The 26,312-nt window shown below is 43.0% G+C and overlaps 1 protein-coding gene across 13 annotated transcripts in view; it reads right to left on the reverse strand.

The window, feature by feature from the left end:
- ERICH2 (glutamate rich 2) overlaps positions 1-20,599 on the reverse strand; it is a 55,312-nt gene extending 34,713 nt beyond the window's left edge. For 3 of the 13 annotated variants that reach the window (XM_070292257.1, XM_070292254.1, XM_070292255.1), the window contains exon 1: positions 632-971. Coding sequence is in view for 3 of the 13 variants with exons in the window: in XM_070292254.1 (XP_070148355.1) it covers positions 632-829 (198 nt within the window). In the remaining 10 variants the exon portion in view is untranslated. Of the gene's footprint in view, positions 1-631; positions 1,001-17,521; positions 17,801-19,157; positions 19,252-19,544 lie in introns of those variants that run through there. The other 10 variants (XM_070292261.1, XM_070292264.1, XM_070292260.1 and 7 more) reach the window with 9 other exon arrangements.
- Positions 20,600-26,312: the final 5,713 nt, after the last annotated feature.

Here is a 26,312-nt window from a genome sequence, read left to right on the forward strand (position 1 = left end):
TCCATGGGATTTTCTAAGCAATAGTACTGGAGTGGATTGCCATTTCCTTCTCCAGGGGATCTTCCCAACCCAGGGCTCGAACCCGGGTCTCCCGCATTGTAGACGGACGCTTTACCGTCTGAGCCACCAGGGAAGTCCAGTGACCCGTTGTCCAAACCTATCACTTTGCAGAAGATGAAAATAAGGTCCGGGGAGGTTAAATGATTTGCTCAAATTCCAAAGAAATTTCTTCATGGCTAAGCAAGTAGTCTAGCGAGTAATGAAGTATTAACCACAAGCCAGCTGAGTCCCTGCTCCTCCTATTTATTGGCCATTAAACTGTCCTTCCCCCATCTCCGCCTCCCCCCACAAAAGTTAGAAGAAAAAATGGAGGGGCGGGTGTGAGGAACGAGGGAAGGAGCCAGAAGCCCTGGGATGGAATGTGGATACTTTCATTGTTTTTTGGGGGTGAGCGGGGGAGGGAGTTGGCATGTGCGAATCGGCAGGTCAGAGAATGGTGGTGTAGATGCGCCTGCCAAAACCGCTTAGTTATCACACCCACAGGGACACAAATATCCCTTCCTCAGCGCCGAACTACAGCCAGAGGAAGAAGCCAGAGTACGAGGTGTACCTCCGGTCGCGCGGCCCCTACCTTCTCGCGCGCTGCCTGGGCTGTGGTGGGACGCCAGAGCCCGAACCTGGAGCGGTCAGAGAAGTTGGCGGGTTCAGGCGCCGGGCCTGAGGGAGTCCGAGGTAAGAACCGGGTCAGGTTGCTCGCAGGGATGGGGAGACGGCGACCGTGCTCGGTGTGGCGCCTCTTACCCGCCTGTGGCCCTCTCACGCGGAGCATCGGAAGGGTTGACAGAGAAAGCTAGCCCAGCTCCTGCTCCGCTCGGTGTTGGGAGCTTCGAGCAGTAGAGGTCGCGTCGCCATGGAGACGAGACGGCGCTCTAGCGCGTGCGCAGTTGGAGCAGAGTAAGCTGAGAAGGGGCAAGGGGAAGGGGCGGGGCGAACCTTGGGCAGGGCTGAGGGGGCGGGGCAGGGCTGAGGGGGCGGGGCAGGGCTGAGGGGGCGGGGCAGGGCTGAGGGGGCGGGGCAGGGCTGAGGGGGCGGGGCAGGGCTGAGGGAGTGTGAAGGGGGCGGAGCATGATCCGTGAGTCTAGGAACTTGGGCAGCCCACTTGCCAGGGGGCCCCGGGGTCGGACTCCTACCGCTCAGAGAATTGAGTGCATACACTGTCCGACGCTTCCCTCATTGCTCAGTCGGTAAAGAATTTGTCTGCAATGCAGGAGACCCGGGTCAAATTAATGGGTCTGGAAGAGCCCCCGGAGAAGGAAATAGCAACCCACTCCAGTATTCTTGCCTGGAGAATCCCATTGACAGAGGAGCCTGGCAGGCTACAGAGTCGGACACGACTTAGCGACTAAACCACCCCCAGTCGGACACATTCGTTTGCAAGTCCGCACGTGCACCAGTTACCGTGAGAAGGGCAGGTTGGAAGGGGACTGGCATTTCCTTGTCCACAACTGATCATGATTTTGGCGAGGAGAGGGGAAAAGGCTAGGTGGTCTTTGTGTTTTAAACCTGTGGAGTAAAAGTTGAGTTGGGAGAGAGGGTTGTCCCTGGATGTGGATGAACAAATGTCCCCTGCAGGATTTCGTCCCCCAACCTAAGATCGCCCCGGGAAGATTAGGGGGTTTCCTCAAATGGCGGTGGGCGGTCTCTGGAACGCGTTTCTCAAGATCTGCTGCTGCTGCTAAGTCGCAGCATAACCCCATAGACGGCAGCCCACCAGGCTCCCCCGTCCCTGGTATTCTCCAAGCAAGAACACTGGAGTGGGTTGCCATTTCCTTCTCCAATGTTCCCAAGATCAGATTCAAATAATTAAAACCAGGGACCCTCCTCTCCCTCTAGGGGGCCAAGTACTGGGATGTGAAATTGACATTGCCACTGGAAAGGTTTTACTGCTTAAATACTGCTTTGGTCACAGAAGCGGGTGGTAATTGCTATTAGAAAATTCTTATTGTCCCTCAAGCTTGGCTTCTAGGAAGGAATTGATTGTTTTTCTCCTTTTGGGATGCAGGGAATCACCAGGATCTATTTGTTGCCAAATCACGTGTTTTGAAGGAAGCCTGTTTGTTGGAATCAAATCTGGATTCTAATTTCACTAAGTAGCTCTATGATATGAGGTCTAATCGCTATTTAACCTCTTAGGTGCTCTCAAGGAATATGTGCCTTGGTAGATGTTTGTCAGCTTCAAACAACAAAGTATATAAAGTTCTGACATGTAGACAGGCTTAAAATTGTAAATTTTATAATTATATAAAATGGAGCCAGGTGGACCATTTCAGGAACTGAGTGTATATAAAGATTCTGTTATTTTAAAATTCTCTTAATCATTTGTTCATATTCATTCTAAACCTCCTTGGAGCCCAGGATGGTAGGAAAGAAGTAAAGGAAAAAGTGGAAATGGAAGTTTCCATTGGAAGTTTTTTAAAGAGCTCAATTAAGTCATTGACAGATATACTCCTAGTTTAAAAGGACATAGCAAACCACTATCTCCTCTATTTTAGGAACACCCTTATGTCTTAAGTTTGGTTGAAGACTTTTTGTTCAGTAAAGGCAAAGGAAAATTCATTATACTTCTTGATTAATACCTTTTAAAACATCAGTTTTGATGAATTTTTCTTACTACAGATACATGGGTAATGTCTAACTGGCTATTCCCATCGTCCTGCTCCAAGGAAATGGAAGAAACCCCCAAATCTAACTGAATAAACTTACTCTTCCTACCCCTCTTCCCTGCAACAGAAGAGTCCATTTGTTGAAAACAGTGTTTTCAGTATATATTGTCCCTGAAAGAAGGGGCAAAAATGGTTTAATGATCTTGGAAATAAAAATATTTTCTCCACACGAAGGAGTAAACAGACAAGACTTCTACTTTGAGCCTCAGGGTCTTCAAGTACAAAGTGAGGATGATCAAAGTACTTGCTCGGGACAGGACCCGAGAGAAAACAGGCCCCTGACACAGAGCATGGCACCTGAGAATTGATCAGTAACACTTAGCTATCATTGTTACTCCTCCTACACTATGTATATGAATACAAGTCCCTGCATCCAGAATAGCTGTAAAAATTAAAGATTAGGTAAAGTGAGAGTCCCATGGACTGCAAGGAGATCCAACCAGTCCATTCTAAAGGAGATCAGTCCTGGGTGTTCTTTGGAGGGAATGCTGCTAAAGCTGAAACTCCAGTACTTGGGTCACCTCATGCGAAGAGCTGACTCACTGAAAAAGACCCTGATGCTGGGAGGGATTGGGGGCAGGAGGAGAAGGGGATGACAGAGGATGAGATGGCTGGATGGCATTCCTGACTTGATGGAGGTGAGTCTGAGTGAACTCCAGGAGTTGGTGATGGACAGGGAGGCCTGGCGTGCTGCGATTCATGGGGTCGCAAAGAGTCGGACACGACTGAGCGACTGAACTGAACTGAACTGGGGCCCTAGAACTTTGAATACTTTGGAGCTTCGAAGTAGCCATTGTGTAAGTATCCACTTATGACCAAGCATGGACATAAGTGGTATGAAAGTGAAAGTCGTTCAGTCATGTCCAACTCTTTGTGACCGCACAGACTGTAGCCAACCAGGCACAGTGGGTTACCATTTCCTCTTCCAGGAAATAAAAGGAGGGTAAGCTTTATGGCAACCCACTCCAGTGTTCTTGCCTGGAGAATCCCAGGGATGGGGGAGCCTGGTGGGCTGCCGTCTATGGGGTCGCACAGAGTCGAACACGACTGAAGTGACTTAGCAGCAGCAGCAAGCTATAAAAGGGGCTTCCCTGATGGCTCAAGTGATAAGAAAAAAAAAATCTGCCTGCAATGCAGGAGACACAGGAGATGCGGTTGGATCCTTGGGTCCCTGGAGGAGGAAATGGCAACCCACTGCAGTAGTCTTGCTTGGAGAATTCCATGGACAGAGAAGCCCATCCCATGGGGTTGCAAAGAGTTGAACATGACTCAGTGTGTGTGTACCCTCAAGCTACAAAAAGACAGAAAGAAATGAATTAACTCACCTATCTCTCTAACTTTTGTACAGAATTTATTTTTGGCGTTAAAAGTGGAGCACAGTTTAGCTCTGATGGTGCATTCAGGTCACCGAATAAATTATAAAATTATGTATCTAGTGACGATTTATTCTAACTAAGTGAAGGGGAAAAGCTAAATACACTTATAGAAACACTGAATCTCCCAACAACTATCTTTTAGTCAACTCCACAGTTTTTAATGATTAATTTTTGTATCACATGTCTAATTGTTAGCAGCGCATGATGAAAAATGTTTAACATTTAGTGTTTTTCTGATTATAAAAGTAATACATGCTCATGACAATTTGCAACACAAAGAGAAACACAAGGAAAAACCAACTTATCAATAATTTTACTTTTCCTTCTAGCCTTTTGTGTGCATGTAGATATTTACTTTATAAAACTTGTATTAGATAGTGTATACATTGTTAGCATCCCTCTTTGCTTAACACTCTCTCTAATGCCTATTTCCCCAATCTTAATAAGTCTTCAAAAACATTTTTAGTGGTCATATATTATATAATATGTATAAGCCACAATTTATTTGTAATTTACTCCTTCTTTCAAGAATAATTATTTACTTTATATTAGACACTATGCTAGGCATAAGATTTAAGTGATGAACAGTGACTATAAAAATAAGGTTTTGATGAACATCTTTGTAAATAGGTCTTCAATGGCATCTTTCATTCTTAGACTGAATTCCTAGGATTATGAAAACATAACTTCAAAAACCAATTTTCCAGCTTCAAAGGCAAACTTAAGGAATAAAATTCTGAACTGTAAAATATTAACTTTTTGGAAAATTACCAACAACAGAATTAATATTTATTTTGTGCAATGTGTGAACTTACCCAGAAGATGCTTTCTTGTTAGTGTCTGTGAAATATCAAGGGTATTTGAAGTGTATTGACTTTGGCTTTTCCCTCTAATTCTTTGCAGGATTTGCAGGTTTTCTCAACAGTGTGAGATTGTTTGAAGTATATGCAAATTGCCCTACTTCCTCCTCTCACAGTTAAAATGTTAACTGTTTTATTTCCAGCTTTCCTCTTGTAAACATAAGGCTTTTCCGCATTTATTTCTTTTGCTTTCCGGTGTGAAACATTTTGTATCTTTACACTTTTTAACCTGAAGGCAGATTTCTTTTTCCTAACTCCAAGTTATAACATAAACATTCCTATAAGACACTAGATTTAACATATTTTATAGTTAATTTTGGCCAAGAAATATCATGTGAGTTAACCAATGTATTTAGGGAATTTCATGAGAGATTATTAAAGGTAATAATCACTCCCCAAACACACACACACCCTACCATTCTTTGATGATTAAATGTTCATACATAAGGTTGAAACGTATGAAATTGCCACTTGTGGATTAAAAATGGTCAACCAACTTCATATAGTTCTGTTTGTATAAATATTTCATTAACTAGTTTATTACAGTCAACTTTCTCCAAATAGTGAACTTTCTGATTATCATATTAAGGATAGCCTTTATTATTACACAATATTGTGTTTGTTTTGATTTTCATAAATGTTGGAATCCAGTCAGGAGAGTTCCATAAAATGTTTGTTTATTATTGCAGAGACAGTAGAGGGAGCCTGGAGCCAAAACACTGTTATTTTAGGTCTCACGTAAGTGATGATTATCTTCCAATTCTTCAGGTGTGGATGAATTTAAATATTAGTATATATGTGAAATAATAATCTTTTCTTTTTTAAAGGCTGGTTGTACTTAACCACTTTAATAAGATGGGAAGGGGAAGACTGGCCATCAGTTCAGGCTAGACTCCATCAGAGTTCACAGTGGATCCAACCTGAATCCCACTGCTCTCTGCTCTTCTCTGAGTCACTCTGGAGACAGCACACGGCCACACTGACAAATCTGTGCTCCACAGATTTCCCCCTTTCAACCCCTAATGTGGATCATCCCATTACCATGGGCATTATATCCTGATTCTTCTTCCTTTTTTAATTTTGGCTGAGCTGCAAGACATGAAGGAAATGGCAACCCACTCCAGTGTTCTTGCCTGGAGAATCCCAGGGATGGGGGAGCCTGGTGGGCTGCTGTCTATGGGGTCACACAGAGTCAGACATGACTGAAGTGACTTAGCAGCAGCAGCAGCAAGACATGTAGGATCTTAGTTCCTAGATCAGGGATTAAACCCTGCCCCGTGAAGTGAAAGCATGGAGTCCTAACCACTGGACCACCAGGGAAGTCTCTCCTGACTCTTCTTTAGTCCATCAGCATTTCCAAATGCGTTACCATCTCCAACTGTTTGTATTAATTTAAGGTGCTTGTTTCCTCCAGACATATAAGGAGGCACTTTGATCCTGTCTTCAACTCACGTCCTTCTAGGAAGGTTTGTAATAAATGACCAATCCTTTCACAGAACAGGAAACTTCATTAGCCTTAATTAAAGACATTGTCTCTTGCTGACCTCTCCTCGACTATCTTTATCCTGAATCAAATCTTTTGTTAATTCCACCCCCTCCCCTGGTGTTACAAAAGGGTCCCCAAGGTAATTGGTGGTGACACCATTATTCTTCACTGTAGGTAGTCTACAGTGGGCTCCAAGTCCCTGGGGTAAGATGAGTCTCTAAATCTAGAGGTAAGAGGAAGATCCTCTCTATTGTAAAACCTTATGGGAATCTACAGAATTTAGAACCAATTTGCTGTGGCAGGGTTTCATATGCTGGTGTTAGGCGAAATTCTTTTGATGTGTTAATAACTTCCAGAGAAAAAAGCATTCTCCGGGTAATTAGTTTAATGGGATGGTGGGGTTTTTTTGTTTTTGTTTTTTGTTTTTTTTTAATTTTTGTTTTTGCTCTTTTTTTTTTTTTTGCATAAGGTAGGAAGTCTTGGATGGAGATTTTATCCGTCTAATATACTCTGTCAGTCTCTCAGAGGGAAATTTCAAATGTATAGTCTTTTTCAAATTTTTTTAACCAGGAAATTTCACTTCTTTTCTTAGCATCACTTGAGAATTCTTAGAATATTAGATAATTCCTTTGTGATCTGGAAAATAGCTCCAAGTTAGAAAAAAATGCGTGTCCCTCCCCAACTTAATTAAGAATCAGCTAGCCTAAAATTCTAATAGAAAAAGCAAACAAATCTGTGAATTTTAACCAACTATATATCAAGAGAAAGGGTGATGCTGTAAAAACTAAATAAATCTAGAAGAACTTGTCATGAAAGTTGGAAAAGCAAGTTGGAAAAAATATCCCATTATGGTGTAACCCTGTCTTTTCAAACTACTTCTTTTCTCTTGTTTAATAAGCAAGCTTAACCCAAATAGCCTTAAAACAAACTAAAATGAATAAAAAGCAAAATACTTGGTCCTCGAAAGTGCCCTCTTTCCCTCTCCTCTGTGTGATTCTCTTTACCCACTGGCATCCACCTTCTAATTTTCAGCCATTGCCTAGTGTTGCTCAAACTGCTCTAGCAAATGGTGCCACACTCAACGGAGGGGGGTGGGGGAGGGGGGACCTTCTGGTTCCTGCCTTACTAGAGCAGAGGCTGCACTTGATGCAGTTACTTCTCTTCCCTTTTTGAAACACTAGTCCTTTCACTCTTGTACACTTCTTTCTCCTAGTTCTCCTAATCCATGGACGTCTTTCTATTTCTACCAGTGTGGATCCTCCAAAACCCTTGATGTGCCCCAAGATCCTGCCCCCATCCCACTCCACATCCTCTCCCTGCGGAACCTCATCCACACTAATGGTCCTACCACCTACATGCTGACTAGCCCTAAACTTCCCACTGGGCTTGAGGCTTGTATAATCTAACTATGCGCTGGGCAGATGCATCTAAATACCCTACAGGCATCTCAAAGTCTGTCTATACCTGAACTTATCAATTTTTCCTCTGTCCTAAATGTCACTGAGTGGCCATGACCTTCATGTCATTAAATCCAACAGGAATTTTCCATTTCATCTTATTTGACCTTTCAGCCATATTTGACACTATTGATATTCCCTCATTTACCAAATACCTCTTGGTTTCTGTGGGTCTACTCCTTGTTGCTGTGACACTATACCTTCCTGATTTTCATCCTATCTCTCCAGGTACCACTTTTTTTTTTTTTGCTTTTCTTTTTGACCACTTTTATTTCTGTACCTGAAATTTAAATATTAGAGTTACTCCAGATTCATTCCTGGGTTCTTGCATCAGCGAGTGGTCTATAGCTGCATAACTTCAAAATTTAGTGATGTAAACCTAACAAATATTTTATTTGTTCATGATTCTATAGGTGAGCAAATTGAGTCTGGTTTGGCTGAGAGGTTCTGCTGTTCTTGGCTGTGGTCACTCACGCAGTGATAGTCATGTGAGAGCAAACTCAGGCCTGGCTGATCTAATATGAACTTATGCACATGTGTGTTGGTTAGTGATGGCTGTTGGCTGAGCCTCCTTCTCGTCACTTATCCTCAAGAAGGCTTAATCTAGACTTCCTAACATGGCAGCCTCAAGGGCAAGAGTGGAAGCTGCAAGGCCTCTTGATATCTAGATTCTGATTCTCCCAACATTACATTTCTTGTTTCCTGTTGGTTCAAGGAAGTCACAAGGCTGGTTCAGGCTTAAGAGATCTGGATAAATAAATTCAACCTCTTAATGGGAGGCAACATCACATAAAGTCATGCAAACCAGGATGAGAGGAATACGCACCCTTTTTTTTTTTTGTAACAATATACTCCAATCCCCTTCTTACTCTATATTACAATATCTGTATTCATTTCCTAACAGAGCTCATCCATTCATTTGGCTCACTGCCCATGGATAACACCATCAACACCCTAATATGTATGTCCTTCTCAGACCTTACCTCTAAACTGGTATAGCATATGCCTCCTTGATCTCTTCACTTGATATATCAATGATACTTCAAGCTCAATAGCACTAAAAATATAGTAATAATCTTCCTCCAGAAATGTTTTCCTACTTCAGTGCTTCCTATCTTAGTGAGTATAGCCATTAACAAGGGGACTTCCTTGGTAGTCCAGTGGTTAAGAATCTGCTTGTCAGTGCAAGGGACATAAATTTGATGCCTGGTCTGGGAAAATACCACGTGCCAAGGAGCAACTAAGCCTGTGTGCCACAACCACTGAGCCCACGCTCCAGAGCCCACATGCTGCAGCTACCAGGCTTGCTTGCCATAGCTTCTGAGGCCCATGAGCCCAGAGCCTGTGCTCTGCAACAAGAGAAGACCTCTCAATGCAATTAGAGAGTAGCCCATGTGCAGCAATGAAGATCTAGTACAGCCAAAAATAAATACATAATAAAAATTTCATCCATAAAAAAAAACATTAGTAAGAGGGCTGGACAAATATTTCTTTTTCATTCCCCATTTCTATTCCATAACCAAGTTAAGTCACGTCATTTTGAATATCTCTCCACACCATGTACTTTTCTCCAGGTCTACTTCTACCACTTTAGACCACACTTTAGACCAAGCTGCCACTACCCTTTACTTGAATCTGGTCTTAGGCAGTATGACAAGGCAGGAGCTAAAATCTACATAAAAATGTATTGTGAAAGTGAAAGAGGAGAGTGAAAAAGTTGGCTTAAAGCTCAACATTCAGAAAACGAAGATCATGGCATCTGGTCCCATCACTTCATGGGAAATAGATGGGAAAACAGTAGAAACAGTGTCAGACTTTATTTTTTTGGGCTCCAAAATCACTGCATGTGGTGACTGCAGCCATGAAATTAAAAGATGCTTACTCCTTGGAAGAAAAGTTATGACCAACCTAGATAGTATATTCAAAAGCAGAGACATTACTTTGCCGACTAAGGTCCGTCTAGTCAAGGCTATGGTTTTTCCACTGGTCGTGTATGGATGTGAGAGTTGGACTGTGAAGAAGGCTGAGCGCCAAAGAATTGATGCATTTGAACTGTGGCGTTGGAAAAGACTCTTGAGAGTCCCTTGGACTGCAAGGAGATCAACCCTGGGATTTCTTTGGAAGGAATGATGCTAAAGCTGAAGCTCTAGTACTTTGGCCACCTCTTCTGATGCTGGGAGGGATTGGGGGCAGGAGGAGAAGGGGACGACCCAGGATGAGATGGCTGGATGGCATCATGGACTCGATGGATGTGAATCTGAGTGAACTCCGGGAGTTGGTGATGGACAGGGAGGCCTGGCGTGCTGCGATTCATGGGGTCGCAAAGAGTCAGACACGACTGAGCGACTGAACTGAACTGAACACAGTCTAGTAGTGCATTGTGATTACATTTCCTTTCTTGAACAGTCTAGTTTCTTTCTTTTTATTCTGTTGTTCATTATCTGCCTGTATCACATCTTTGAATTCTCAAAACTACTTGCTTGGTTAAATCCATAACCCTGGTTAAATCCAGTTCTCTACCTTCTTCCTGCCTGTATCAGCCCAGCAGACTGTGGCTAATGGAAAACACATGACTAGTTTCATTTTAAATTCATTATGGTTAACCTCAAGGGGGTCCTGAGCGTTGCCCTTACCATCACGCCACAAGCCACATGTCCATCTGTTCTCCTCTCCTGCACCAGTGGTCTTCAAACTGTGGTTGCTTTCAAGAGGAAAACAGTTAAGGGAATTGGCTCCTGGATCCTTAACATCTGTCTGAACTCTTTCCTAAAATGTTTCTGCTTCTCCTCTTACCCATCTTAAATCTCAGAAGTGACTGCCCTGCTGTACATGCCTCCTGGACCAAGTCAAAGGGCAGTTACTGTTTGTGACGGATCAAGTCCTGAGCATGGACTGTCTGTCTTCCTCTGTTCTACATATATTCAGTTAAAGTGAAACCAACATTAGAAATGGGGTGTTCAGCCACACTGAAATGGTTTCAGTTGTGATACATCACAGAGTTGGGTGGTGTAAGTGATGACAGGTTTTGACCTAGTCTCCTCCACCCCCGGACTATTGTCAAGGTCACAGAGCATTCTTGGGGGGACTCCAGGAGAACAAAGAGGATGGGTGAAAAATACTGGATGCTAAAAATGGCTTTTAAAATGTATTTAATATTGGCAAATCTTTTTAGCTATTCTTAGTATTCATCCTTAGGGCCATGCCATTAGCTAGAAAGAAAAGAATCTGAACAGCAAATCAGTGTAAGTTAATAATGCTGATTCTTTACAGTGTAACTGGAATGATTTCTGGGACTACTAATTTTTAATAGATGCGTTAGATAAAGGCTACAGATGAAACTTTTATGTGATTTCCTTCAGATTGGGTGAATATTATTAAATAATGTAGTTAGTATCTATTTTATTAAATCATATCATGAAATATTGATTTCAGTTACAGTTAATCCTCATCTTCTAAAATGTTAAATATTGTCTGCTGCTGCTGCTGCTAAGTTGCTTCAGTCGTGTCCAACTCTGTGCGACCCCATAGACAGCAGCCCACCAGGCTCCCCCGTCCCTGGGATTCTCCAGGCAAGAACACTGGAGTGGGTTGCAATATTGTCTACCTCCTATTAAAATAATGGTTGCTGGATTCAAATTTTTTTCTAGCTGGGTATGCATTTCAATTTCACTAAGCAAATAGGAAAATGTAATTATGAAGTCTAAGGACGTGGGGTTATTTCTAATTTTTATTTGTAATTTTTATTAAATTATTCTCAAAGGCAGAATGTTAGAGATCAATATATAAATATAAATGCTGTTATTTAAATACACAATAATAAGACTAGTTACCAATGGCAATTAGAAGTGATTAATAGCAGGCTAATTAAACAAATAATATGTAGAGAAATGTAACAATATTTTAATAGTTCTTTTCCTTTGATATTGTACTTTATCTTTTTAAAAAACTCTACAATTGGATATTTAAATTGTATAGGCTATGTTATTATATATTCTTAAGATCTATAAATATATTATAAAAGGAGAACATAAATACAAAGTACTAATTAAACAGATATATCTGTTTTTAATGAACAGTAACAATGACATGTTTTCTTCTGTCTCATGATGGAGTAGGTTATTTTTAATCTCCCTGCTTGCTTTTCCAGTAACATTTCTCTGAACTTCCTGTGGCCTTTAAGACATCCATTTTTTCTTTTATGTAGTGGTAAAACTGGATATAGTCAAATGCAAATTCATTCTGACTCACAGCGCAGCTATTATCAAGTCCACATTATATGTATTTATAGGCTGAATAGGGCTTGCCAAGATTTACATTTGCACTCCCTGCTGAATCTACAGACAGGTGACCAAACTCTAGTGTTTATGTGGACAAGATAGCAACACTCATTTGTTTTGTGTTTTCTACAGTTTTATTAAAATCACAGGGGCTGGTGCATGGGGATGGTCACAGAGAGATGTTATGGGGAGGGAGGTGGGAGGGGGGTTCATGTTTGGGAACGCATGTAAGAATTAAAGATTTTAAAATTTAAAAAATAAAAAACTAAAAAAAAAATCATAGAAATCAAGAAAATGATTTGAAATTCCATTTTCAAATGCAAATACCTAAGAGTGGATACACTCTTTTTTTTAATTGCTATTATTTGACTCATTTCTGTATAGTGTAGAAAGCATGATCACAGGTAAGATTTGACAGAATGGACTCAACATGGTAAGGGGCTGATTGGGCTGATTAATGTCCCCCTGAAAGTCATGTCCACCTGGACCTGTGACTGAGATGTTATTTGAAAATAGGGTCAAGTTAAAAAGAGGTCATACTGGGGGTGGTAGTCCTCAATCCAATATGACTAGTGTTTTTTTTTTAATTTTTTAGACTTTTTAATACTGTCTACAAGAGATTATTTAAAAAATTATTTTATTTCTTTTGGCTGCACTGCACAGCATGTAGAATCTAAGATCGAACCTGCTCCCCCTGCACAGGACGCTCAGCATTTTAACCACGGGACCCCTAGGAAAGTCTCTGTGACTGGTGTTCTTATAAGAAGGAAATTTGCACATAGATACAGAGAGAGAGAGAGAGATGGAAGATGGCCATGGGGGGATGCAGTCAGAAACTGGAATGATGAAGCTGCAAGCCAAGGGATGCCAAGGGTCACAAGAGCCGCCAGAAACTAGGAGTGAGGCAGAAAACCGATTTGTCCCTAGAACCTCAGAGGCAGCATGGTCCTGCTGACACCTTGATTTCAGACTTTTAGTCTCCAGAACCATGAAGAATGATTTTTTGCTTGTTTGTTTTAAACCACCTGGTTTATGGGACATTGTTATTGCGGCCCTAGCAGCATAATAGAGGCTAGCATACTTGTTCTCAAATTTCCCCACAGGACATTTTAGTTCCAACCTCTGAATCAGTAAATGGTACTCTACTCAGTTCCACAGAGCCATAAAGGGAATGATATAATAATGCGTGATGGCCGTGTGGTATGCCCAAACTAATTCTGTGCTCACTGTTTTCCACTGAGCATTGGTGTCTTTGGGAGACCACAGAACCGTTTGATTAATTCAGAGGAATTTCTCTGTCTAATCCCAGACTTGGCTTCAGTCTCCATGTCTTTCCCATCTCCTCCTCTGCCCTGTCCAATCCCAGACTCCTTTCTGCATATTGTACAGCATGCTCTGCTTTGGCTATTTCCCTCCCTAGTCTAGTTGTATGTGTCTTTCCTTCTGTCATTAAAAGAACCCAGCCACTTAGCCCCTTGTTTTAGTGGTATCCGGGTCAATGCCAGTGATATCATAGTTGTTCCCATCTTCGGGATCTGAACTTTCAAAAACATTGTCACAATATTTACTACATTAAAAGTTATGGGGCAAGGAGAGGGTAGGAGAAACTGAGAAAGTAGCATTGATATGTATACACTATCATATATAAAATAGATACCTAGCAGGAAGTGGCTGTGTGACACAGGGAGCCCAGGTGCTCTGTGACAACCTAGAGGGGCGGGACGGGTGGGAGGGGGGGAGAGTCTCAAGAGGGAGGGCATGTATGTATAACTATGACTGATTTGCGTTGATGTACGGCAGAGATCACAACATTGTAAAGCAATCATCCCTCAATAAAAACAGCTTAAACTAGCACCATCTCTGCTATAAGGAATTGACTCCGTTTTGATGTTTGATTACCAGCAGCTTTAGGTCTCATCCTCCCTCTACCCCTCTGCCCTACAAGCAGCTAGGAAAGCCCAAGTGCTCTTTCCTTTGGTGCTGGCAGGAGATTGAAGACACACAAGCCCCTTCCCATACAGAGAACCCTCACCCCACCCCTATCCCCTCACCAAAATAGAAACCCCACCCACTCCCCTCACCACAATAAAACCCCTACCCCCTCTCCTCACCACAATAAAACCCCACCCCCTCCCCTCACCACAATAAAACCCCACCCCCTCCCCTCACCACAATAAAACCCCCACCCCCTCCCCTCACCACAATAAAAACCCCAAGCCAGTATAATACTGGTCTTCTGTACCAGCTCTCTCAAAGCATTCTAGACCTGCTTGAAAGGTCTGGCCTGCGCTGCCCTCCCCAGAGACCTCAGTGATATAAATAATCTTTTCACAGCCTCTTGCTGTGTGCATCAATATCAACATCTGACTGTACCAAATTTGGGGATGGTGATCTAGCCTGATTATTCAAGGTGGCCTCTATAATCTTAATTCAAAGCACAACAGTTAATTCATAGGCCAAGTCAAACACAGACTGTCAATGCCTCAGTGCCATGATCACACACACTTAGGTTTCACACTTAACTTACATCGCTCGAAATGAGGCAGCAATGTGTGATCCATTATTGTGAACCACAGATTGTGGCTGCCAACATCAGCGGTGAGGGGAAAGATCAGTGACAGAGACTAAGGGCAGTTAGTTCATATTGTATCCATTTGACTCTAATAACAGCCTGGTTTTCAGTCCCTGTATTTTGACCACAGATTTTCTGTTACTTTTAGCCAAATGCATTCCTAACTGGTAGGATTATTTACTCATCATTATTCTCTCCATTTTCAGACATAATTCCCTGGGATCCTCTTTATGGCTCAGACAACAAAGACAGCTATTGAACATTTGTGTTAGTTAACTAAGTAAAGAAGATTTATGCAATTCTTTCTGGGGCCTAAAATTCTCCCAAATTAACCTTACCTCACTGTGATCATAGGTTTGGTAATTTTAAAACTTAAATATATTAATCTTCTTCCATCTGGGTCAAGAGAGGAAAATGAAAATAAAACTTCCTAAGGCAAAGTAAGTAACTTCAAATTTAAACTATTAAAATAGTAAAATAAACACGAGGTTTCTTGTTCACTTCTTTTCATTCACTCAGTCTGTCAACCATTTATTTGAAAATCTTTGACATGACACACACTGTATCTGACGTTGCACTAGCCCCACCCCATGATTCTGCACTCATCACTGAAACCTAGAACTTTTTGCATCCTTGGGAGGGGCTTTCTAGGACACAAGGCTTTCAGTTCTAAAACTGAGACCATTTCAATGAAAGACCTTAAACAAGAACTGCTTGGTTGAACACCATCTAATTACTGGTGATAATTATTCTTCTTGTTTTAAGACACGAAGTTTTGCGGTGATTTGTTATGCAGTGATAGAGAATTAAAACAGCAACTCAAACTGCCTACGTTGGGTCCCTGATCTTTTCCCTCAAACCTATTCTTTTCATAGTCTTCCCTTCTCTTTATATGACAGCTCCTTTTCTTGGCTCCCTTTTTTCCCCTCTCACATCCAACTATTCAGCAATTGCGTTGGTTTTACCTTCAAAGTATATCGAGTCTGACCACTTCTCCTGTCCTTCACTGCTTCCATCCTACTTCAAGCCGCTGTTACCTCTTGCTTAGATGATTTCAATCATCTCCTGACTAGTTTCCCTACTTCCTCCCTTGCTTCTTTCAGTCTCTTCCAACACAATACCCAGAGTGATTCTGTTAAAATGTACGTGAGATCCTGTCACTCCATTGCTCAAAACTCTCAAGGTTTCCCATCTCTCCTATGATAAAAGCCAAAGTCCTTGCTGTGACTCACACAGCCCCACATGATGTACTCCCCGTCACTTCTTTCGTTATTTCTAAGTCTCCCTCTTGGTCAGTCTGCTCTAGCCACAAGAGCTTCCTTGCTCTTGTGCAAACACAATAAGAACATCCATGTCTTAGGGCTATGGGACATTCTGTCCCCTTTGCCTAGAATATTGTTCTTTTTGCCAAGATGGTCATTTGTTTGGTTCCCTTGCTCTCTGGAGGCTGCCTTCTCACTGCAAAGGGCCCCGAGGCCCTCTCTGCTCAGAGCACCTAAAATTTTCAGCCTCCCAGGCTGGCTCTTCCTATTCTCCTTCCTTGCTTTATTTTCCTTAGAGTACTTTTCATTATCAGCCATACCATACATTCTACATATTTACCTTGTTTATTGTTTGTCTCCCCACTGAAATGAAATCTCCATGAAGGCAAGGATTTCTGTCTGTTATGTTCACTGTGTTATCCTCAGAGCCTAGAGAACAGGACCTGGGACACAACAAACTTTCAAGAAACTTATTGTTCAATGGATCGTCATCAGAGTATATGCACTGTATATACCAATACTATACACAATATCGGAGAAGGCAATGGCACCCCACTCCAGTACTCTTGCCTGGAGAATCGCATGGGCGGAGGAGCCTGGTAGGCTGTAGTCCATGGGGTCTCGAAGAGTCGGACATTACTGAGCGACTTGACTTTCACTTTTCACTTTCATGCATTGGAGAAGGAAATGGCAACCCACTCCAGTGTTCTTGCCTGGAGAATCCCAGGGACGGGGGAGCCTGGTTGGCTGCCATCTATGGGGTCACACAGAGTCAGACACGACTGAAGCGACTTAGCAGCAGCAGCAGCATACACAATATATACATGCATGGATTTTCAAATATAGAAGCAGCACTTAGGAAGAGAACAGAAGACCATCATGATTACAGAAGAGAATGCAAGTGCTATCAGCCTTAAGGATGTGAGAGTGCGATGCAGCAGTTTGGAGATGAGAGGAGGAGAAGTACAAAGAAGGGAAGGGATGCCAGTATCTTCATCCTGCAAAGTATCAGAGACAAGAGGTACTCTTTCTGGTGGTTGGAAAAAGAAGTAAAGTTATGAGCACCAAACTGAGAGTCAGAAGCAGAACTAAAATAACTAAGAACAATGAATTCTCTATAGGAACATGGGACATGTGAGTGATGATGTTAAGTCATCGTTGTGAGTCACTAGAAAATATTGGCAATATTTGTCTTGGCCTGATTTCCCTAGAACACAGAGCCTAAGGCAAAGCTTAAGGGCTAATGTTTTATTAGGAGGTACAACCCCTGCCCTGAGAGAGCTAGAAGGAAGACAGACAGGGAAGGATTGGCAGCAAGTACAATGAGTTACTGCATTGATGAATGATGAGTTACTGCACTGGCCACTGCTTCCCAGAGGGCCATGAATGACCACAGCTGGTTCCTCAGCTGGCGACCACTCAGTCATAAAGAAGCTCTTTGGGCAGGCTGGTTGCTAATGTTGTGCTTGGAACAATCCATCAGGGGGAGAAGGGTAGAGAAATCGTACCTACAGTCTGCCTTTGCTTTTTCTCTTCTGCCGGTCGGAATCTGCTGCCTGGAGAGTTGACTCTCCCACACACGCAGGCTGTGTCACTGGCCCCTGTAGGAGCCTCTGGGGAAGCAGATGTGTGCATGTGGTCTGATGGCTTCCTGGGGTGGAAACAGCTCAGACTCAGTTGGTGACCACTGGGATGGCCTGGGCGAGGTGAGCTGAGAGACTGGGAGGAAGGTAAGGCTGAAGAAATCTGAGTAAATCCATATGATATATCTGATATAACGCCCCAATCTGATAAATCAAGAGACACAGATACAAGTATTTTTTTTGGAGATAAGAAGGAAACTATCAGAAGAATAAAATCAGCAAAGAGGTAAAGTGGTTGCCTCCAGGACAGGGAAGAGGTTGGACAGTAGAATGTCTGGTTATTATCATTATTAGCTTTTCTAGACAATTGTTTCATGCATGAATTACAGTGACAAAAATTATTTTTTAAAATCTCACAAACTTGGTTTTATTACTCCCTTTTCCCAAATTCTTCAATGATATTCCATTGCTTCTAGGTCAGTTAAACGTGTTGAACAAACTTATTTCCTGAGGCAATACTGGTTCTCAGACACTGCAGGTTAATATTCTTGCTATCTGTATCATCTAAATTTCTTCTACCATGAATGTACTATTCAAATGCCAGGATTTTGTACTAATCCTGCCACAGACACAGCATTTAAAGGAAAAATAGTGCAACTGCCCATGTTGAGTTTCAGAGACTTCAGTTCTGAACTAAAGCCCCTGACTCTCAGGGGCCTGCAGGGCTCTCCAGCTCACTGTAAACTATGCCCACCTGCTCCCCACTCAAGCCATACTGGCCACCTTTCTGTTCCGTGGATCCCCACTCTTCTTCCTCAGAGCTTTTGCATCAGAATGCTCCCTTCATTGACCATGACCCCCTCCTCACCCCATCCCTCGACACATCTACTTCAATCTTTACACTGAGCCTCAGGTATCCACATATCACCTACGTGATATTTGCCTTTTTTAGGTAATGCCTACTGTAGCACGCCAGGTTCTTCTGTCATGGGATTTCCCAGGCAAGAACACTTGCCTGGAGTGGATTGCCATTTCCTTCTCCAGGAGCTCTTCCAGACCCAGGGACTGAACCCGGGTCTCCTGTGTCTCCCGCATTGCAGGCAGATCTTTTACCACTAGTGCCACCTGGGAAGCTGGCATTTTAATCACCACCTTCCATTAAACTGATACTTTGGTAAACATAAAGACTTTTACAATAATAATGTATTTCTCTATCACTAATGGTCCATATAACATGCTCTGCAACACCCTAGACTAGTTACTTGACTTTTTCTTCCTCATCTTTGAGTTATTAAGCTTAAATATTCCTCCCCTCCCCCCACCCCCAGGGAAATCTAACTAGCTCCCGTGCTGTGCACCTCCCAGGCCATTGCTACATAACATTTAAGAGCCTACAATACCTGTGGTTATCTACCTGCGGGATTGTTTTTAAATAGCTGCTTCTCCCACTGGACTTAAGCTTCATGAGAATAAGAGGTGTGTCAATTTTGCTCACCTCACATCTCCTTATGTCTCCATTGTTAACGCTTTAAAAAGATGTATGGGATGAATAAATCAGTACCTGTATGAAATTATCACTTGACATCAACCAACATCCTGTGTTTTGTTTCCATGCTCGCCAATCCATATTCTAATTGCGTGTCTCCAAATTCTTTCTGAAAGGAAGAAGAGGGTGGCCTGGCAAGTCAGAGTTACCAAAAATGCCCACAAAAGCATCTCCTACCCTGTGTGTCCTTGTGCAGAGCGATTTTGTCACCCTCCCATTAAGAAAGTGAAAGTGAAAGAAAGTGAAGTCGCTCAGTCGTGTCCGACTCTTTCCGACCCCGTGAACTGCAGCCCATCAGGCTCCTCCGTCCATGGGATTCTCCAGGCAAGAACTGGAGTGGGGTGCCATTTCAGATGAGTTTAATTCCCTCCCCTTGAATCTAGGTTAGACTTAGTGACTCACCTGAACCAGCACACGTGACTTCCCAAGCAGGTCAGAAAAGGCTTGCAGCTTCCACCTCTTTCTCTCTCACTGCCTGGCTGCACCTCTCAGGACAAGCCCTCACAGAGCTCAGCCAATGGCTGTGAAGAGCTGTGAAGAGCCCAGCCAATGGTCGTGAAGAGCCCAAGCCAATTGGCTGCCAGCCTCAGCTGAGCGCGATCTTCAAGTACCAGGGGTCATCAGGATGGTGAGTGAGGCAGCCTCTAGGTGGGTCCCACCCCCAACCATCGAAGTTTCCCAGGTGAGGCCCCAGATGCTGTGCATCAGAGCCAAGCCATCCTTATTTACCCTGTCTGAATTCTTGACCCACTGAATCTGTGAGCATAGTAAGATAACTGTTGTTTTATGCCATTAAGTTTTGGGGTGGTTTTTACACAGCAGTAGATAATGAGAATAGAGTTTGGTACCTGAAAGTGGGATTCTTCCTTAACAAACCCCAAAACCACAACCCACTGGCTTTTGACTGGGAAGCTGGAAAAAGCTTTGGAAACAAAGGAAAACCAATAAAATGAGAACAGGCAAAGGCTACTTATTCAAAACTTGAAGGGAGTCAGCCAGCACCATTTGCATTTTGGCAAACAGTCAAAGGCAGGCAGAGGAGTGGGGCAGTTTTGTAGTGGACAAAAGGGGAAAACTTCAAATATGCCCTGGTTGGAGGCTGTTGGCATGTAGATACTGTACACAGACTAACTAGAAGTGGGAAATCCTATGTGATTGGTTAGGATGAACATTCGGCTTTCACTGGTTGGTCCTAAATTGGAAGCAGGGATAAAAATTAGGGTAGCTGAAGTTATTAATCAAATCCGGGTCATTTTGGGCCAAATGTTGCAAGAGATAGCTATCTACTTTTCTATAGTCTGTCTTATAGCAGGCTGGATTTCTGGGCTGGTTGCTGCTGCTAAGTTGCTTCAGTCGTGTCTGACTCTGTGCGACCCCGTAGACGGCAGCCCACCAGGCTCCTCGTCCTTGGGATTCTCCAGGCAAGAACGCTGGAGTGGGTTGCCATTTCCTTCTCCAATGTATGAAAGTGAAAAGTGAAAGTGAAGTCGCTCAGTCGTGTCTGACTCTTCGTGACCCCATGGACTGCAGCCCACCAGGCTCCTCCGACCATAGAGTTTCCAGGCAAGAGTACTGGAGTGGGGTGCCATTGTTCCTCTGGGCTGGTTACTATAGATAATACGTTAGTTTCCTAGGCTGGCTGCTACAGATTGTGGGTAAGAATTTTTATGTATTATCTGGCCCTTATCTGTTTGTACATTCAGTCTCTCAAGGTCTTGAGAGGTTTGTTAGTGAAATCTGGATGAACCTTGAGAAGATTGTCAGTGAAAGCTAGAGAGATGAGGAGGAAATTGTTATTGGAAGGTGGAAAAAAGATGACCCAGCTAAGTTGTAGCAAAAGGTTTAGCAACATCCTCGCCTGTGATTAACATGAAAAATAGAAGATATAGCAAATAAACTAGTGGATCTGGCTAAGGAAATCTCCTGAAAGAATGCTGAAAGTGTCAACTGGTTTCTTTTCTTACTGATGACAAAATATAGCTATGTTTAATTTTGCAGCAACATTTAGAGGAAGTATAAAGAGCTCCAGTCAGTCTTTTCAAGCAGCAAAGCATCCTCAGAGTGTAAAGGTCAGTGTAAAGGTCAAATCAAGGGTGCAATCAGGAAAACAGTGTCTCAGAACATAGAGGAAGCCAACAGTGTGACTTTTAAGGCCTCAGGAAGATGTAAGATGGTGCCTCATGAACCATTTCAGACCAATAGATAATAGGCCTTTAAAGGACCTTAAGACTTGAAGACTCGTCTCTGTGGTCCACAAGTCTTCAGACTGCAAGGAACTGCAGTGACGAGTCTGTGCCCACGAAAGACACTGAGACACTTGAGGAATCGCTGTGTGGATCTCAGAACTGAAATCCTAAATCACAATGGACAGTGGCATTTTTCCCCTTAAAGATTGTATCTGAGGCAGTTTAATATTAAAATCATTAGTATTCAAAGAGAACATTTTCAATCACAAATTTAGACTGTATAGAGACTGGCATTAAATTGTAGGGTTTAACGCAGCATATGTATCTTCTCAGTAGTGGTACTTTAGATGGATACAAAGTGAAGTGAGTGAAGTCGCTCAGTCGTGTCTGACTCTTTGGGACCTAACCAGGCTCCTCCGTCCATGGGATTCTCCAGGCAAGAATACTGGAGTGAGTTGCCATTTCCTTCTCCAGGGGATCTTCCCGACCCAGGGACTGAACCCAGGTCTCCCGCATTGTAGGCAGACGCTTTACCATCTGAGCCTCCAGGGAAGATCAAAGTGAGGAAGATATAAATGGGGACACAATTTACAGAGGAAAACAAACAGACCTTATGAATAAACAGTACAGAAACTCTGGTTTCTAAACTCTGAGCTGGGAAGGTACCTGGGATTGTTTAAGCTCAAGTATAGAAGCTGGCCATTAGCCCTGCTCCAGTGAGGAGCTGGAAGTAAAATGAAATTGTTAAGTTTAAACGTAGTAAAACTGTTGGTTTTCAGTCTGTGTGTTTCTGTTTTTGTCTGTTTTCTAGGAAGCTTTCCCATTTCTAAGAGAAAGAGGTGGTGGTGGTTTAGTCGCTAAATCGTGTCTGACTCTTACGACCCCTTGGACTGTAGCCCACCAGGCTCCTCTGTCCATGGGATTCTCCAGGCAAGAATACTGGAGTGGGTTGCCATTCCCTTCTCCAGCGGATCTTCCCAACCCAGGAATCGAACCCACATCTCCTGCATTGCAGGCAAATTCTTTCCCGACTGAGCTTAACCCACAGATGGAAGGATCGGAGCAAAGAGGAGAACTTACATGATCAAGTCAAGGACTGGCGTATTTCAGTCACAGTCCTGTTTGTGGATTATGAATCTTTTCAGAATGTAACTAAGTTCTGTATCCACTGCCCAGGGGGAAATAAAGGTACAGAAAGAACTTGGCATACAGTGCCCATTCATGGACCCCCATGTCCATGAATCTCTAGGCCAAATATATTAGGATAAATACAAACAACAGAATTCCATAAAGCAGTTAAAATAATGAACTTCATGTTCTATACTTTGAAATGGAAAAAGAAATATCTAAAGGGTTCAAGAAGTAGACCATAGTTGCATTTAAGTAATATAATCCTGTTTATAGAAAAGCAAACATTTATATTATATATAAAACAACAGTAACAGATTTTTTATTCTAAGTTGTTTAACTTATATTATCAAATTTAATCCCCCTGCCTCAACAATCCTATAGAGCTTACCAGGTGGCACTAGTGAAAAAGAATCTACCTGCCAATACAAAAAACAGGTTCAATCCCAGGGTTGGTGAGATCCCTGAAGAAGGAAATGGCAACCCATTCCCATATTCTTGCCTGGAAAATTACAAGGACAAAGGAGCCTGGTGGGCTACAGGGGGTTGCAAAGAGTCAGACACGACTGAGCATACACGCATGCCCAACAACCCTATAAATCAGGTACTATCATTATACCTATTTTGCAAATGAGGAAACCAAGTCTTGGGGAATTAAGTAGATTGCCTGAAATTATATAGCTAGGTGTGGGTATAGGCAGTTTCCAAACCCAGAAGGAGACACACACACACACTCGAGCTGGAAGCCACATGAGATTAGGAACCTCTGGCATATTTAGCATCAAGGTCAGGGCTAGGAACAGTGCAGGAGATCAATAAAGATGTGCTGATTGAATGAAAAAACCAAAATGTTAACAGTGGTTATCTATAAAGGGAAAGAATAGTGGCCCTTTTATTTTCTGCTGTTTTTTAATTTGGATTTTTATGAGTATGTTGGTGAAACATTGTTAGTGTTTAATAAATAGCTATGTGCATCTCTATATTTTCCATCCCTCATGCATACAGGCGTGTTCACGGGACTAACTCTCACCAAAGGGAAGCAGGTGGAAATAATGTGTCTCCTTTAGTCTGAGGCAGATATGAGACAAGGATGACTGGGGACCATTCTTCAGGTTGGAGACTGAGCGATCCAGCACCGAGGCTGCAGCTTTGTCCCCCGTGTGATCTTGTAGGGTAAATGATGAATTTCAAGTTGTTGTTTCTGACTCCCTGAATTATCTTGTTGGTTTATTTGTTTACTGTATCAGTCTCCTAAGAGGAAAAGGCTTATCTATCCTGTTCACTGCTCTGTCCCTAGGCTCATGTGACTGCCACATGAGAAAAGCCCTATAAATAGTGGAATAAATGAATCACTGAATGACTTAAGTCCTCTGGGTACCCAAACATGGGCAAAGCTGAAAGGGGTGATGGAGTTTTCCATAGCAACAGCCTAAGAGAATATCATTTTGGGGGTGAGAACTCATTTTGAGGACTCCAGCAGACACAGGCTAGGAGGAGCTGATAAGGTGACACCATGTGACATTTTTTAAAGCGATGTAATTCACAACTGCCACAGGAAGACTCAGCATGAGCACTGCTAATGCCTACCTCTGGAAGTACCGTGTGATCCGTGAGGATACTGGTTATGGTTTAGTTACTATAACAGACAGCAAATAACAATGGCTTAAACAAGACGGTTTATTTCTCTCGTAGAAGTCTAGCAGGAGGCAGCCCAGGAAAGTTGGGCTGTTCTGCTTCAAGTAATGGTCCTGGGACTCCTATTCCTTCTGTTTTTTATTTTCCTAAGGTCTTTTAGGATGTTGCCCTTATCTACATGACTGACCTGGAAGCCCGCCACCATTATATGGATTCCAGCCTCAGAAAAGGGGTAAAGAGGAAGGGGAGGGCATGCAGCTTTCTTTTGAGGATGTTACTGAGAGTGGTATATATCACTCAGGCTCACATTCCATTGGTGGGAACTTAGTCATGTGGCTACACCTGACTACCAGGGAGGCTGTGATATGTCATCTCTAGATAGAGAGTCATATGCCTCCCTAAAACCTGGGCTAAAACCTGGGCTACTGCTATAAGGAAGAAAGGAATGATGCATGCTGGGGGATAATTAGCAATCTTTCACCAGTGGGCAGGCATCATAGCTGATGCTGAGAAACTCTTTGTCCAGACCTTAATGGTCTATATATGACTCCATTATTTATTATTTTTGACAAGCTGTGTCGCAGATATGATAGTCATCCTCTAAAATGGCCTCTAGTGATTCCCACCTCCTGGTATTCAAATCCTTATATAACCCCTTTCTCTTGAGTCGTCTTCTTCAAGTGAATAGAATATTGATAGGCTGTACTTCTATGTGGAGATTACAAAAGATGTACTTCCATCTTCCTAGCATACTTTTTTTTAAAAATTGCCTTCCCAGCTTGCATGTTCTGATGAAGGAAGTGGCCATGTTGGAGGGACTCATGTATCAAGAAACCATGGGTCGTCTCCAGAATATAGCCAACAAAGAACCGAGGCCCTCAGTCCAACACCCCACAGAGAGAGAACTGAGTCCTGCCAATAGTCACTTAAGTCTGGCAGTGTATCATTCACTGGGCCAGCCTTCAGAAGAGGCCCCGGTCCTGGCCAACACCTTGACTGCAGTCTTACGAGAGACCCTAAGCAGAGGCTACAACTAAGCTCTGCCTAGACTCCTGGTGCCCAGAATCTGTGAGAGACTGTGTGTTGTTTCAAGCCTTTTAGACTGTGGTATTTGTTATGCAACAAAAGGTAACGAATACAGAGGAATCTTTGCCAAGACCGTTGCCAAATGCTCTGGATCTAGCCTCTTAGGACTGCCATGCCTGTTCCTTCTGAGGTATGGTCCGTCTGTATTCCTGTGGTGTTGGAGAAGACTCTTGAGAGTCCCTTGGGCAGTAAGGAGATCAAACCAGTCAATCCTAAAGGAAATCAACCCTGAATATTCATTGGAAGGAATGATGCTGAAGCTCCAATACTTTGACTGCCTGATGCGAAGACATGACTCATTGGAAAAGACCCTGATGCTGAGAAAGACTGAAGGCAAGAGGAGAAGGGGGCGACAGAGGATGAGATGGTTGGATGGCATCACTGACTCAATGGACATGAGTTTGCGCAAACTCTGGGAGTTGGTGAAGAACAGGGAATCCTGGCGTGCTGCAGTCCACGGGGTCACAAAGAGTTGGACATGATGGAGTGGCTAAACAAGACAAGATACCTGTTCCTCCTGAGGTATGGTCTTTCCATATCATCAGTCCCTCAGTCCTCCACATGACATACATCACTATCAGCTCTTTTCCATCAGACAGGCTCTCCTTTTCTCCTCAGCTCTGGCTTCCTCTACTTCCTACCCTTCTAGTTTTTTCTTTTTATTTCCTTTGAATAGTCACTTAGCACAACCTTCTATATGAGCTTAGATTTTGATAACAATACTCAGAAAGATGCAAGGGGATGACTGCTAAGGCACTGGGAAGTTGAGATTGTCTCAGAGAAGGCAGGAGACTCAGGATACTGGGAAGGGCAGAGGGAGCCAGTTAGCAGCCTCCGACAGCTACCACCCTACCTCTGCCCAAACAGCTCAGGGTAGAGAGACATCTTGGTGTCGTCCCTGAGTCTTCTCGCACTCTTCATGATCCTTAACTCTGTCCTCCTTTTCTAGGCTCCTGGGTTTCCATTGAGTGTCCTTACTCATTAATGTATCATAGATAACTGTTGCTCCATTTGATCAGACATGCCCTCAGCTGTCTCCTTTGATAAATGAGAAGGTCAAACTGGATGATTTTAAACTTCTCAAACTCCAACGTGTTAAATTCTCTCTAAGTACCGGTTGGGGGGATTTATTGGG

This window comes from Ovis canadensis, chromosome 2, assembly GCF_042477335.2.
Source record: "Ovis canadensis isolate MfBH-ARS-UI-01 breed Bighorn chromosome 2, ARS-UI_OviCan_v2, whole genome shotgun sequence".
NCBI classification, from domain to species: Eukaryota; Metazoa; Chordata; class Mammalia; order Artiodactyla; family Bovidae; genus Ovis; species Ovis canadensis.